The sequence below is a fragment of the Gopherus evgoodei genome, chromosome 9 (genome assembly GCF_007399415.2).
Source record: "Gopherus evgoodei ecotype Sinaloan lineage chromosome 9, rGopEvg1_v1.p, whole genome shotgun sequence".
In the NCBI taxonomy this organism is placed as follows: Eukaryota; Metazoa; Chordata; order Testudines; family Testudinidae; genus Gopherus; species Gopherus evgoodei.
In genome coordinates, this window is record NC_044330.1 from 26295146 (window position 1) to 26309463 (window position 14318).

Sequence of the window (14318 nt, forward strand, 5' to 3'; positions counted from 1 at the left end):
GCTCTTGCCAACTGAAAGTCTATGATAGCCCCTAGGAACTTCATCATCTGTGATGAGTTGAGAGAATCTCTCACAGTTCACTAGGTGGCCTAGCTGAGGAAACAGGAAGAGGACATACCCTAGGGCTGTTGCAGTCTCCTGCAGAGACCTGCCTCTGACCAGCCAGTCTTCTAGGTAATGATACATGTGAATGCCCTGTCTTCTTAAAACATGCTGCTACCACTGCCAGACATTTTGTGAACACTCTTCATGGCATGGAGAGTCCAAAGGGCAATACCTTGTACTGGTAATGGTTGGACCATATTATGAATCTTAGGTATGTCCTGTGGACTGCCTGGATAGCTATATGGAAGTACACAACCTGCAAGCTGAGAAGCATAAAACCATTCTTGAGCCTGAAGAGATGGGAAGATGGAAGCAAGTGTTACCATCCTGAACCTGAGGCTGCACATGTATATGTTGAGTCTTTGCAGGTCTAAGTAAGATAGGACGAAGATCCTCTTTTTGGGGGGGAGGGGGCAAGGAGATATCGTGAGTAGAAAGAAGCCTCTTCCCCCCCAAAATTCTGCTGGCACTTTCTCTATGGCTCTTAGATGAAGCAATGAGGCCATTTCCATTTATAACAGGCTCCTGTGAGAAGGGTTGGTGAAGAGAGTGGGGGAAGTGGGGATGGTAGGAGGTAAGGAGAGAAATCGGGTAAGGATCTCTAGCACCTATCTGTCCAACTTTATGGCAGACCATGCCTGGTGAATGGGGAAAAGTGGATTCCAAAGGTTGCATGTTCTTAACTGGCTCTGCTGTAGTTCCTGAAAGCCCTATTAAATTTCTTAACAAGCCACAGGAGCAGGCTACATCACTGAGGAGGAGGAAGATAGTGTATCCTGCTTCATCTGGGCTTCTCTTTGGGAGGCTAATCGGGCTGTTTAGCATTGGGGTCTGGTAACTGTATAGTTTGCAAAAGGGGCTAGGGTATAGATCTCTACGGGGTGCAAGGTGGCCTCTGTGTCCTTTAAGGAATATAGTGCGCTATTTGTGTGCTCACTGAATAACTCCATCTCTTCAAAGGGCAGGTAGTTTATTGTAATTTGCACTTCCCTGGGAATGCCAATGTTTGAAACTATGAATCCCATCGCATTGTCACTACTGTGGCGATGGATCTAGCCAGTGTTTGAAACATCCACTGCAACTTGGAGGGTATTTTAGCCACTTACTGGCCCTCTTTGATGATATCCTTGAATACACTTCCCCGCTCTCAGGTGAGAGCTTAGATAGAAAGTCTGTTAATTTATCCCAATTCAGGAAATTATTATTTGGCCAGAAAGATCTGACAATTTGCACCTGTAGCTGAAAGGAGGCAGAGGAGTAAGATTTCTTCCCAAACAGGAAGAAGATTTCTTCCCAAACTTTGTAGAGTCCCTGTCCTTTGGGATGCTTTTGCTGGATATGGATTTCTCCTGCACTACTGAGATGACAAAGGGGTGGGTGTACAAGTACTCAAAACTTTTTTTTTTTTTTTTTTTTTTTTTAAAAAGAGTCTTAATACCATTTTCCCATCTTTCTGCAGCAGATGGTATAATGGCAGGTGTTTGCCACAGGGCCTCCGCAGGGTCAAGAAGTGCCCCATTTGTTGGAAGGATGATCCTGGGTGGGCCTGATGTTGCTAGTACATCAGGTATCAGGTTTATCAGACCCATAAAGAATGATTAAGAGGGCTGACAGCTGAGTGAGAAAATATTTTTCAAGCATGTGAAAGGTTTTCCAGAAAGCACAAGGAGGCACAGGATGCATGCACGGCCACAGCTGTTCAGAAGACTCCAACCTTGCTCGCATGAGACGCATATGCACCCACACTGGGATCTGTATTGACATCATCTCAAAGACTAACATGGAAATACTTGGGCTAAGTCCCAATATCTATATTAAAAAGGTTTCTGGCAAGGATTTTTTCCCCTTTGATAATGAAAATGTCTGATATATATTTCTATTTCTCCTGTACATGACTTAAAAGTATTAATTTTCTTGGTTTTCTCCCCCTAAGACTAGTTATGAAAAGTGTTATAATTCTAGTTACTTGCATATATGCTTGTAAACTGTGTATAAAAACAAAAAATATATACATAAAGTTTAATGACCCTTATATGAACCAACAGGGGTTCTAGGACTATAATGTACTCTATAGATGGTTGCAGCAGGAAATCAGCCCCCACCAATTCAACACCCAGCCACAAGAATATGAGATACCTTCTGGGACATGGGGAATATGGAGAGAGTCAATGCTGCAGAGTTTATAAACTGTACTAGGGAGAAACTTTGACTGCATTTTTGGTGTGAAAGCCAGGCCCTATTGAAGTGAATGTCTAAACTAGGGGCAGGCAAACTTTATGGCCCGAGGGCCACATCGGGTTTCTGAAATTGTATAGAGGGCTGGTTAGGGGAGGCTGTGCCTCCCCACACAGCCAGCTGTGGCTCGCCCCCTGGACTCCTGCCCCATCCACTCCTCCCTATCCGCTGACCACCCCCAGACCTTCCGCCCCAACTGCCCCCTCGCCATCCCATCCAACCCCTCCTCTCATTCCTGAGTGCTCCCCACCCCAGGACCACTGCCCCCATTAAACCCCTTGTTCCTTGCCCTCTAACTGCCTTGACCCCTATCCACACCCCTGACCTCCAGCCTGAACTCCCCCTTCCCTCTAGCCAACCCCCCCTGCTCCCTACCTCCTTACTACGCTTCCTGGAGCACCAGTGGCTGGCAGCGCTACAGCCGTGCCACCCAGAGCACCAGAACAGGCAGCTGTGCAGCCCGGCTGGAACCAGCACAGAGCACTGGGTCAGCTGCAGCTCTGCACCTGCGCTGCCTGGCAAGAGCTCACAGCCCTGCTGCCCAGAGCATTGCGCTGGCGGTGCAGTGAGCTGAGACTGCAGGGGGAGGGGGCACAGCAGGAGAGGGGTCGGGGGCTAGCCTCCTGGGCCAGGAGTTCAGGGGCCAGGCAGGAGGGTCCCGCAGGCCACAGTCTGCCCAACTCTGGGCTAAACTCTCATTGACTTCAACTCTGTCTCTTCTGGAGCTTATAAAATCACTGAGCGTGCCAGCCTCAGCTGCTCTTTATGAGATACAAATAATCTCTGAAGACCTAGTGAGAGATGCTAGGGCTGGGACCAGGGAAACCCACTGGTTCAGGACAGACTGTGGCACTTATCAATCCTGCCTGTTCATGGTGTCTCTCTCTAGTCCCAGATGCCAAGGGATGCCTGAGCATGGTGAATGTGTCTGCTCCTGCACAACTTTAAAGCCCTATGTGAGTCACTGCTAAGTATCCTGAGGTGAGTGCTCATGCAATCGACCAGAGACCCTGGGAGACTGGTTAAATTCTGGTAAAGTTACAGGTGGGTGGAGGGGGTGTCAAAACTGAGTTTATAATAGAAAACCAAACTTTAATCACAAGGGAATATACCCTTTCACTAATATCCTTGTGTTTGATGATCATATGAACCAGAATCAGTAAAGGAAATCTGAGATGTCTTTAATCCTCCATTACTGTGGCAGAATCCTAATACCACTAACCATTTCCCATAGACCATTTCCCATAGTCAATTATGAAATTGTGACACTTACTATCACCAGTGACTGATTTTTCAGCTACTGAATTTCTCTGCACCTGACTTTAAACTTTCTTTGCTGCTGCTGAAACCCATGACCTGTCTTGTCATGTTTGACTAATGAAGACAACTGCTTTCTTTCATCTCTAGAACATCCTTTAACCTGCTCGTAAAACATTTCTCCATGCAGCTGTCAGCCCTCATAATCATTCCTTATATGTCTTATTTTTCTGGCTTTTAAGTATTTTAGCTGCCCTTTCCTGAACTGTCTCCAGTTTGTCAGTATTTGTACTGTAATATTATATCCAGAAAGGAACACAGTATTTCAGCTGTGATCCCACTGGTGCAAGAATTAAAGGGTGAGAATAAATACATCCACAGTTATAGAAGCAACAGCTTTCTTCTAGCATACGAAATATATTACTGCATATGCCTTTTTAATGACAGTAAAATAATAAAATTGTTTACAAAGTGCCCTTCCTGCCTATGCGATATAACGTATAAAAAGCAATATAAAATACAGTAGATGTTGGGCCAGAATCTTGCTCCCCTCCCATGCCAGCTGCTTTTCACTTCACAAAACTTGCAAGTTCTTGTTCATGAGAACTTACCTTTTAAGTGTCCACAATTTTCTATTATCCATTAATTTAATCTCTTTTCTACTAATTCTTCCAAGTCATAAATATACTAAATATTGTTATGCCCTCCTTTAATTTATATATGACACCATATAGATGCTACTGTCCAAGCAGAGAATGAACCAAATCCCAATTGCTCTCAGTGGACTAGAGTGTGCAAAGAAACTGGTTTCAGAGCACTGTAATTTCATTTATTTAAATGGAGATTATTCCAATTTACATCCTTGCAACAGAACAGAATTAGGTACTTTGTTTGGTTTTCTAACCAGATTTGTAACCAATTTACAATAATTCTAACCAACCTGCATTTCTCATTTTTTCCTATAAGAATATCATATAATTCCCTTTATCAGTAGCTATCTCACCTTATCACTGTCACTTCTTTGTCACTTTGTTCAAACTCACATCCTATGCAAGGTCTAATTCAGTGGTTCTCAAACTTCTGTACTGGTGACCCCTTTCAGACAGCAAGCTTCTGAGTGCAACCCCCCCTCCCTTATAAATTAAAAACACTTTTTTATATTTAAGACTATTATAAATGCTGACAACAAGGCGGGGTTTGGAGTGGAGACCGACAGCTTGCCACCATGTAATAACCTCACAACCTTCTGAGGGGTCATGACCCCCAGTTTGAGAACCTCTGGTCTAATTAGTTCTCCTAAGAAACGCCTCAGCATTGCAGGAAGTATTGAGTTTCATCATTATGAAATCAAAGTAATAAGTTTCCACAGTTTCATAGCAATATTTGGCTTGAAATTTTGGCTTAGTTTGAACCAAAAACTCAACCCACTCAGTGGTTTGAGCATTGGCCTGCTAAACCCAGGGTTGTGAGTTCAATCCTTGAGGGGGCCATTTAGGGATCTGGGGCAAAAATCAGTACTTGGTCCTGCTAGTGAAGGCAGGGGGCTGGACTTGATGACCTTTCAAGGTCCCTTCCAGTTCTAGGAGATAGGTATATCTCCAATTATTATTATTATTATTATTATTATTATTAAAACTCAGGGATCATGAAATCATGTGAATCAAACCTAACACTGCTAAGACAAATACCTCTTCCCATCTTTCTCCACCAAATTACCAAGACTCCAATTTATGTTGGAAGTTGGTCTAATTAAATATATTAACTCACCCATTCTCTCTTATCCTGGGACTAACACAGATACAACTAAATTAATGTGTCAATATCATGTTTTCATAACTATGCAAACGCAGCACTTGAGTTTCAACAACTCTCTGACAGCAGCAGTCACAAAATGCGTGCTGGTCCAAATAATTAAATTCTTATTTCTGTTTAAAGGGAAAAAAAGCCTCTCACTTCCCCAATATGGTACATGAAATCTCAAACTGAATGACACTGAATAAATATCCTCTAATCTCAACTAAAAATTAAATCTTCAGGACAGGCAAACAGTTGAATAAGTACATAAAAAGGGAACTAAGCCATTTTTGGAGTGGCTTTGGTTATTCAAGCTTCAGGAACCCAAGTTAGATTGAATGAAACGTAACAATTCTAAGAATGTTATATGGGGGCCTAGAGATTATTTTATAGTTTAAACTATGTGTATTTCTAAGAATGACAGTCCCAAGATATTCAATTATTTTATACTTAAAAAGGGCTTAACTTTTTATTTGCTATTAACTCAAAATTTCTTTCTATGCCAGATAAATTCAGCATATGGTTTCCTAACTGGTTATATTCCAGAGAACACTTGCTTTGACTTTTTAAATATTTTTTTCTGTCAAAAATATGCAATGCTGAATGCAGAATGTCTTCTTCCTATATACAACAAACAGGCTCAGCATAATAAAATGTATTGAAACTATGCCAAGAAAAATCAGCCTTTTACAATCCAACTGGCAAACTCTCAAACCACAGATAAATTCTAAACCACCAAGGAGTCATGTTTAAGATATACAGAGTGGTACTCTAGCAAAAAAGCTAAAGAATAAAGTAGCTTTTATTCCCATGAAACTGATTAGAGGGGAAGTTGCAGTATACATTCTAGAGGAGGGTACACTGTAAGAGATTGAGCCTTCTGCCTAAATCAAAAACTGATTATGGACATCTTTTGCGGTGAAAATAAAGAATTTAAACCATTTTCAAGGGTATTTTGAGAGACTTTTGGCTATAAAAACTCCTAGAACTTATTCCAACTTGAAGGCTCTGGAATGACAAATCTGAAAAGCTGCTCTCCCAAATCTCTTGAGAATATTATCCGTAGGTCATTAGTGAACTTCATGAACACCTTATAAATAATCTCTTTTTTTTTTGTTGTTATAAGTGAATACTTACACCCTATTTTTCTATTTTTATTGAAAATGTGTGAAAAGTCTTTGAAAAGTCTTTTAGAAAAAACACACACAAAATGGTACCTTTTCCCACTGCATTAGTAAGAAGCATTCTTGGGAAATAATGTCATCCCATGGGTATGATATTCCACTTACAAAATTTTGTTTTAAATGAACATTTTTTGAGGTACAAAGAAGTTTTTTTTTCTGTATTGTTGATACTTTGAAAATGCCATCAAAAGCTTTTAAAATCACATTTGACACTTGTTGGACAGGCCACTGATAAAGGAAACAAACACCACAACCTGCAACTTTGATTGTACTCAAAAGAAAAGACTTGGAAAATATCAGTATCATGTGGCAGCCTTTTTAATAAGTACTAAATTCTAATAATTTTAATGAGTTTAACACAATATGTCAACAGACAAAATGGCTGTGAATTTAATAAAGTCTGATACTTGTTTTTTCCTGCCAAAAGTGGTAAATTACATATTTTTTAAAAAATGTTTTAATTAAATTATTAAGGTCTTTAAAAAATGCACTGTGCCTCTTACATAGTACCTTCTTAGTTTATTGAAAATATCCAAGAGCTGACAAAGGCAGAAGAGGAGGGGGAGAGAAAGAAAGAGAGACAGAGAGAAACAGACCAATGAAGAGTTCTATGTATTATCTGTGTTTAAACACTTCTACAGAACTTCATGAGTTAAGGAGATGAGGTGAAATCCCAGCTCCTCTGAAGTCAATGGGAATTCTGTCATAAATTTCAACGGGGGGCAAGATTTCACGGACGATGAGAAGCCTTTTCTCTGAATATCCGCTTTTTATGTGCAATTCAGGTGAGTAGTGTTAACTTGTGTAATTACTTTTTGTTTAAAGCTCTAGCTGCTTGATGTTAGTAACTGAGATACGGTTGGCAATGGCATCTGTCACTCTTTGAGCACTCATGGCCTCAGCTGCTCTCAGAAGACAAACTTTTAGTCCTCTGTTGAAAGGTCAGTTCAGCATCATGGCTTCTACAATCCCCAGCTAATTTGCTTCATTTTCTTTGGCTGTGAATCGGTTAGCCTTAAAACTTAAGGAAAGGCAAAACTTCTGCACATGCTAAATGAGTTCAATGAATGGAAATATCATACCTTGATTCTAAATTCCAGCTGGTTGTTAATTGTGTACATCATTTCTGTCCTTTCCATTTTTCTAGCCCCTTCGTTGCATAAACGGACCAACTAGAAAGAAAAAGTGTTCCTGATTTAATGTATTTAGATATTGCATTACTAGCTTTTCCTTTACCTGGCAACTTTTCTGTGGAAATGCATACCACTGAAGAAGCAAGAAAATCAAAGAAACTGATATTTTTATAATAAACCACAAAGAAGACTGATTATTCCACACAGAGTAGTACAAGCGGCACAAAGTACCGAACTCAAAAGGATTGCATATCGTCAGTCCAAAAACTTAATGGGCACCCTGAGAGAACAAACTTTAATTTTGGCAAGTAAGTGAGTGGTGTAGTTGTGACCCAATGTTATATGCTGCCCTTACAACTGCAGACATGCAAATTGTTTACTGAAGGAAGATACCAAGGCAAACATTACGGTGCTCTGTTGGCAAGCTAAGGAAGACAGTATTTCACAAAACTATTCACTCGCGCTTTAGAATGTGATTTGAAAATGTGTTATATTCCTCCAGAGACCCCAAATAAATAAATAAATTTAAAAAAAAAAAGGAGGAGGAGGATCAGGCATCTACATATGTTAAATGGAAAAAATAAAATGCTTCTTAACACCTTCCATGGGCTCCCCAAAAGTCAAAGAGCCCCTTCTTGTTTCTCACTTCTTGGAAGGGGGGAGAGAGCTGTCTGAGCAACAGAATACTCCATTGATTCACTTAGTTCCCCAGATCCTTCCAGTACCACAGCAATTCAATGAAAAGCATAGCTAACGTACTGAATGCTAACACCATGACCCCTGCTAATCCCTGCCAGTGTTGAGTGGTGGAGAGTAGGATGAAAGTAGGAACACAAATCAATTGAGTCTGTCTGGATAGCCTGTCAGGATAGCCTTCTCTAGGCTAACTTGCAGCATCAAAAGTCTAGAAAGGACAAAGAAGCCTTCCAGCTTTTCTAATAGGAAAAAAAGCTCACCTTTTATTTTGCTATAATTGTTGTTGGGGAGATAGGAAGCAGCATGTTAGCAAGTTAGGCTGTTGCACATGACTAGGCAATGAATTCAGTGCAACAGCTGAGTAATTTGAAGAAGATGGGGACAAAGCCCTTATACACTAAGCTCTAGGATATCCTTCCCTGAGGAAAAAAACAAACTGTAAAACATTTGTTCTACAGCAGGATTTTTATGAGTCAGAGATAAAAGTCATGCTTATCGGGTATAGTTAAGCGGCATCTGGAGAAAGGGGTATGAACAATATCAGTCAGGCAAATTCTCCTCCCCTTCTACTTTTCAGTCTGAATACTCTGTACACCACAAGAAGTTCCCACAATAAAATTCAAGTGTGTTGGCAGCAGTATTGTGTTACTGCAGCAATTTAGATTTTTTTTCTGAGAAAAAGAATGATTTAAATGTGAAGCTAATCTGTCAGGGACTGTTCCTGAATAAAGTAATTTGGCATTTTCATCCTTCATTACTCTTCCGCTTTAAGAGAAAATTTGTCAATTTCCATGCATAAATAATTTAAATCAGCCAGGAATGCTCTGAGCCTAAGGCAGTGTCTAGTCCTAACATGTAGGGAACCTTATTTCCAATAGGAGGATGCCCAATCCACCAAATTTAATAACATTCAGCTGCATATTGCAGGATCTCAAATTCTAAGATCTCAAAGGCTAGTCTCTAGATTTCCATTTCAAACTGTCTTTCTTTTTATTTCAAAAAGCTTTCGAAGTCAACAGTGATTTTATAGAGTTTTCACGGTGAAGTTGGATGTTGTCACCAATGCCAAATTCTGAAACCTCATTATCAGCTTTAAATGAAACCTATTGGAGGTTATTGTAGAATTAATTATGGGCAATATTTATGCTTCATGTATTAGTGGGTTGTTCCTCTATTGTTGTGTGTATTCAATAATTGTTCCATGCTGAAAACCAATTTTCAACACAGCTCTTATTGACTGGAATGGTTTAATTTCACTAAAAGAATAAATCCTTAAATGTTGTTAGGAGCTCCAGCTTTCTAACTGGCAGTTTCCAGGCTTTGGGTGTTGTACCTCTTTCTCTTTTTTTTTGGGAGGGGGGAATAGAACCAAGTTGTCCAATTTCATTATGAAATGCATGATCAAGACAAATAATGAAGGAGACAAATAATACATCAATTAATATATAAAAAATATTAAAAAGCCATTTGGAAAAACAAAAGTGAGCATATCTCAGATTGGCATACTGAATTGTCCAAAGCACGCTGCACAACTGAGGAAGAAAAGAATCTAAATAGAAGGCTGGCTGCGTAGGATTTGCTTTTTAAAAACATACCTTGCTCACTTCTTTTAAGGCTCGTTTGCAGATCTCATATTTTGGTGAATCTTTAGGGGTTTTCTGACAGATAGTCTGAAATAAAAATCAATTCAGAGAACTGAAAACTGTATATTGTTACATCTAAACCAGATGAATACAGAATTACAATACAATTAATGAAATTAAACATGGAGAGGCAACATGGAAGCATATTTTCCCACCAACCAGAGCTCCTCGGTGCACATGGAGTGTGTATCTACTGATATGCTCTTCAGGGAGTGCAGCATGCCAATATCAATAAATGGTCTGATGCAGAGGGAGGGGGTAAGCCACAGACTGCCTGCTCAGAGCACCACGTCCTCACAACGGCCCTGGTGAGAGCAGCCCCTGTGCTCCCTTTCAATTGTCTCTGGCCCTTATGAAGACCATGGAAAGTGGGGAGGGAGGAAAGGTCTTTGCACTCTTTACTCCTACTGTATAAGGGTTAAACATAATCCAGTCACTAATGTTCAAAGCACTATGGAACTTTTGCTGAAAGTTGGCTAACCATGTGAGTTGGTCATGAAAATAAAAGTTTGACCAAAACAAACATCTTGTATCAATATGTTCCTAATAATGAAGGGGCTAAATTATGTTCTTCAGGTGAAATTATGTTTTCACAGTCTGAATGTAAGAAGAGAATCATACTTTTCATATTTCAGTTTAAGTGAAACAATGAAAACTCACTATAAAGAAAACATTTCAATATAAAGTTTAGAAAATTATCGCTGAGAAAAAAAATTGTTTTGTAATTTTCCATTCTGTTCAGCTTGTTAGATGCTTTCATTTCTGAAGAAAAGAGGTATCCTCAATTTAAAGAGTTAGTTTGGATGTTTTGGTTTTTGTTTTCTTTTAAACAAACACAGGGATTTATTGAACAGTAGAGTATGGCCCATGGGGCCAGGATATATAAACTAGCAACTGTAGATATATAAAGGACCATTACTTCATCAACCACTGTGAAGTACTGAACACATCCCCACAGTTATTACAGAGGTGACTGACCTGCATAGATCCTGATCTGGGTCCTACTAAAACCAGAAATCAGATGTGGATTTTAATCCATACCATTGACAGCAGTGCAGATCACATTTCAGTCCTGGCACCAAACCAAAATGCCACAGACCTCATGAGTATGTATGTTTCCATCAGATTTCGACCTCTGCTTCCTACCATTCTCCCTCGCTGTAGGCTTTCCCAATCCCTGAAGCTGTCTGTTGGAACGGAGAACCTCAGACACCCCACCATAACAGGATGGTTACTAGCTATGGACGTAAATGATGTTTCCCTTTAGTGGCTGCCCCATTGAGGGCCCAGGAACGATTACTAAAATGGTTAGCTAAGGATCAGTTTGTGACCCCCCTTAATTTTCATAGTGCCAAAAGGACTATTCCTGTGAGAAAAGTGGGGTGCACAGTCTGGCCCTAAAGGAGGAGTCCTTTAGTCAGCATGGCAGAAAGCCCATGTTCTGAACTGAAGGACCACGTTCTAGGCCAAATTCTGTATGTGTGCAACTTCTATGGTAGTTGTGTCTTGACTCTGACTTCATCATTCAGTTTCATTGGAGACTGGTGCCCAGTTGTTTGACTTGAACTTCTACACAGTTCCTTGGTCACTGCAAGTGCAAATAAATGCCACCACCCACTTCACAATTTCCTCTTTGTTGTAGACAGACCAGTTTATACAACCATGGCCCCAATCTAAACAAGGTGAGGTGGGAATGGGCCAATAACCAAAAAAAGAAAGGTTGCTTAATTTCCAAGGACACAATATACACAGAAAAAAAATAATCTATTCTCACATCCATCAGCAATGGAAGGCGTGTAACCCTCTGCATTGGAAGAATGAGGAAAGAGATCATAGGTAAATTCCTACAGTCTTCATGGGACTCGATCCGTGAGAGCTCTTCCTTGAAGGCTGGATTTGTAGCTCTGAAGAAAAAGAAACCATGGGTTTTTGAAAAGGTTGCTTTAATTTAGAAATGTGAATTTCTCTTTTCAAATAGCAGTGATGTCAGTAAATCAGAGGAAGGGCAGTCTGAGGGAATCTCATCCTTTTAGTGTCCAACAGTTATATTTAGAAATATTATACAAATATAACTGATATTTAGAGACATCAGTACAGTTTGCACATGCACGCACAAACTATGCAATGAACGATACAAAGGGAAAAGTATAAAAGCACTGCTATAAAGACACTAGTAAAACTACGCTTGTCAATGAAAACAATTTAGCACATGACTGCAAACAGAATTAGACTCTACAGCCAAGTATATTTTCACCCTCAATTACATCAATGGAATTAAATATGAGCTTTAAAACAAGCATGTGCTTAAGTGATATGCTGAATTGGAGCCTAGATGTTATGCTTCAAGAAATCCTGATTGCTACTGTTAAGGGATGATCTTAAGCATCGTTTCTTACAATAGTTTCTGGAGTGTTCGCTGTTGGTAGACTTCATTAGTACAATATTTCACGTATGGGTCAAATGTTGATGCAGTATGCTTTTCAACAATATCACTGATATCCTCTATGAAGATGTTGTTCTGATGCCTTGCTTCAAGTTCTTTAAAGAACCTGCAAAGGAAGAGAAGTAATTACCAGTTTCACTAACCATAATTCATAATGGTTTGTCTCCTGTAGCATTTCAAATTTCACTTGACAGGATATCAGATCATTTCACAAAACTTTTAACCACATAAACAAGGGGCAATAAAGGGACAATCTGAGAAATTTGGAGACTCGAGAGGGGTGGAAAAGATTTACTGATGCAAGACCCTCATCCCATGGGCTCAACTGTACATATATTTCTTGCACAATATATGTAAAGGAAATGTGGTGTAACCTGTCAGACTTCAGCAGAAGCAATGTTGGTCAAGTTATTTTTCACAAACAGTTAAAATAGAAAGAGTACTACTAATAGGGTTGCAACCGTACTTTTCAGCAATGTGTCTGAAAAGGAAGTGAAACTACTTGAAACATCTACAATTCTACGAGTACTGAATCTTTTCTCCTTGTAGTAATGGACGTGCAATAGCACAGCTGCAACAATAACTGGAAAACTTCACACCAACTAAAATGTCAACTACAAAACTAAAATGAAAAATTAAATTAAATTGCCAGTTGATGTGCTGAATGACCTGATAAACAAGCAGAGTTCCCACCCTGCTCCAAACAGAGACACACTATCTGCTCTATACCATTCAGCATACCATTAACGACAAACCCAGACAGGATATACTGAAGCCTAAAACTTAGGTTGACCTAAGCTACGTCGCTCAGGGATATCAAAAATTCACACCAGAGACATAGTTAAGCCAATCCAAGCCCTGGTATAGATACTGCAGGGTTGACAGAATAATTCTTCCATCAACCTAGCCACCACCTCTCGAGGGAGGGGATTTACTAGAGCGATGGTAAAACCCCACCCGTCGCTGTAGCAAGTGTCTACACTATAGTGCATGCATCTGATGAAGTGAGTATTTACCCACGAAAGCTTATGCTCCAATATGTCTGTTAGTCTATAAGGTGCCACAGGACTCTGTCACTTTTTACAGATCCAGACTAACACAGCTAGCCCTCTGATACTTGACTACAGTACTGTAGTTACTGACAAAGTTGCTGTGAAAAATAAAGTTGGGTGGGGGTAGCTCCCTTTTATGGGCTCCCAGCCAGCCAGTACCTATAAAATCTCTCTTAATAGCTGATCTCTACTTGCTCTACCTATAAAGAGTTAAAAAGTCTCACTGCTATGTACATGACCTGGCCTATCATTCCTGACTCGTCATTCTGATCTCAAGTTTGTCTCCTGCTTCTGATCTCCCAGTATCCTGACCCAGCTGATTCCTGACTCCTATCTTGTGACTGCGCACTCTGGCTCTGACACCACTAGGCGTGGCTGCCTACAACCTGACTGCAACAGTTGCAGGCAGTGACTAGAAACCATTTCCACCATTTTTTTAGTTGGCAGAAACTCTCAGCATATTGCAGATTAATTTTATACAGGAAATGACAAAATATGACAATTCTTCCCATTTCATATTTTGGCATGCTGAAAAGATCATAGAATCATAGAAGATTAGGGTTGGAAGAGACCTCAGGAGGTCATTTAGTCCAACTCCCTGCTCAAAGCAGGAGGAATCCCAACTAAATCATCTCAGCCAGGGCTTTGTCAAGCTGGGCCTTAAAAACCTCTAAGAATGGAGATTCCACAACCTCCATAGGTAACCCATTCCAGTGCTTCACCACCCTCCTAGTGAAATTGGTTTTCCTAATCTCCAACCCAGACCTCCCCGACTG

At 40.2% G+C, this 14318-nt stretch overlaps 1 protein-coding gene across 2 annotated transcripts in view; it reads right to left on the reverse strand.

The window, feature by feature from the left end:
* Positions 1-14318, reverse strand: part of ARHGEF26 (Rho guanine nucleotide exchange factor 26) — a 104631-nt gene that overhangs the window by 42545 nt on the left and 47768 nt on the right. For both annotated transcript variants that reach the window (XM_030576253.1, XM_030576252.1), the window contains exons 7-10: positions 12444-12596; positions 11822-11951; positions 10000-10074; positions 7658-7747 (exon numbers count right to left, since the gene is read on the reverse strand). In XM_030576253.1, coding sequence (XP_030432113.1) covers positions 7658-7747; positions 10000-10074; positions 11822-11951; positions 12444-12596 — 448 coding nt within the window. The remainder of the gene's footprint in view (positions 1-7657; positions 7748-9999; positions 10075-11821; positions 11952-12443; positions 12597-14318) is intronic.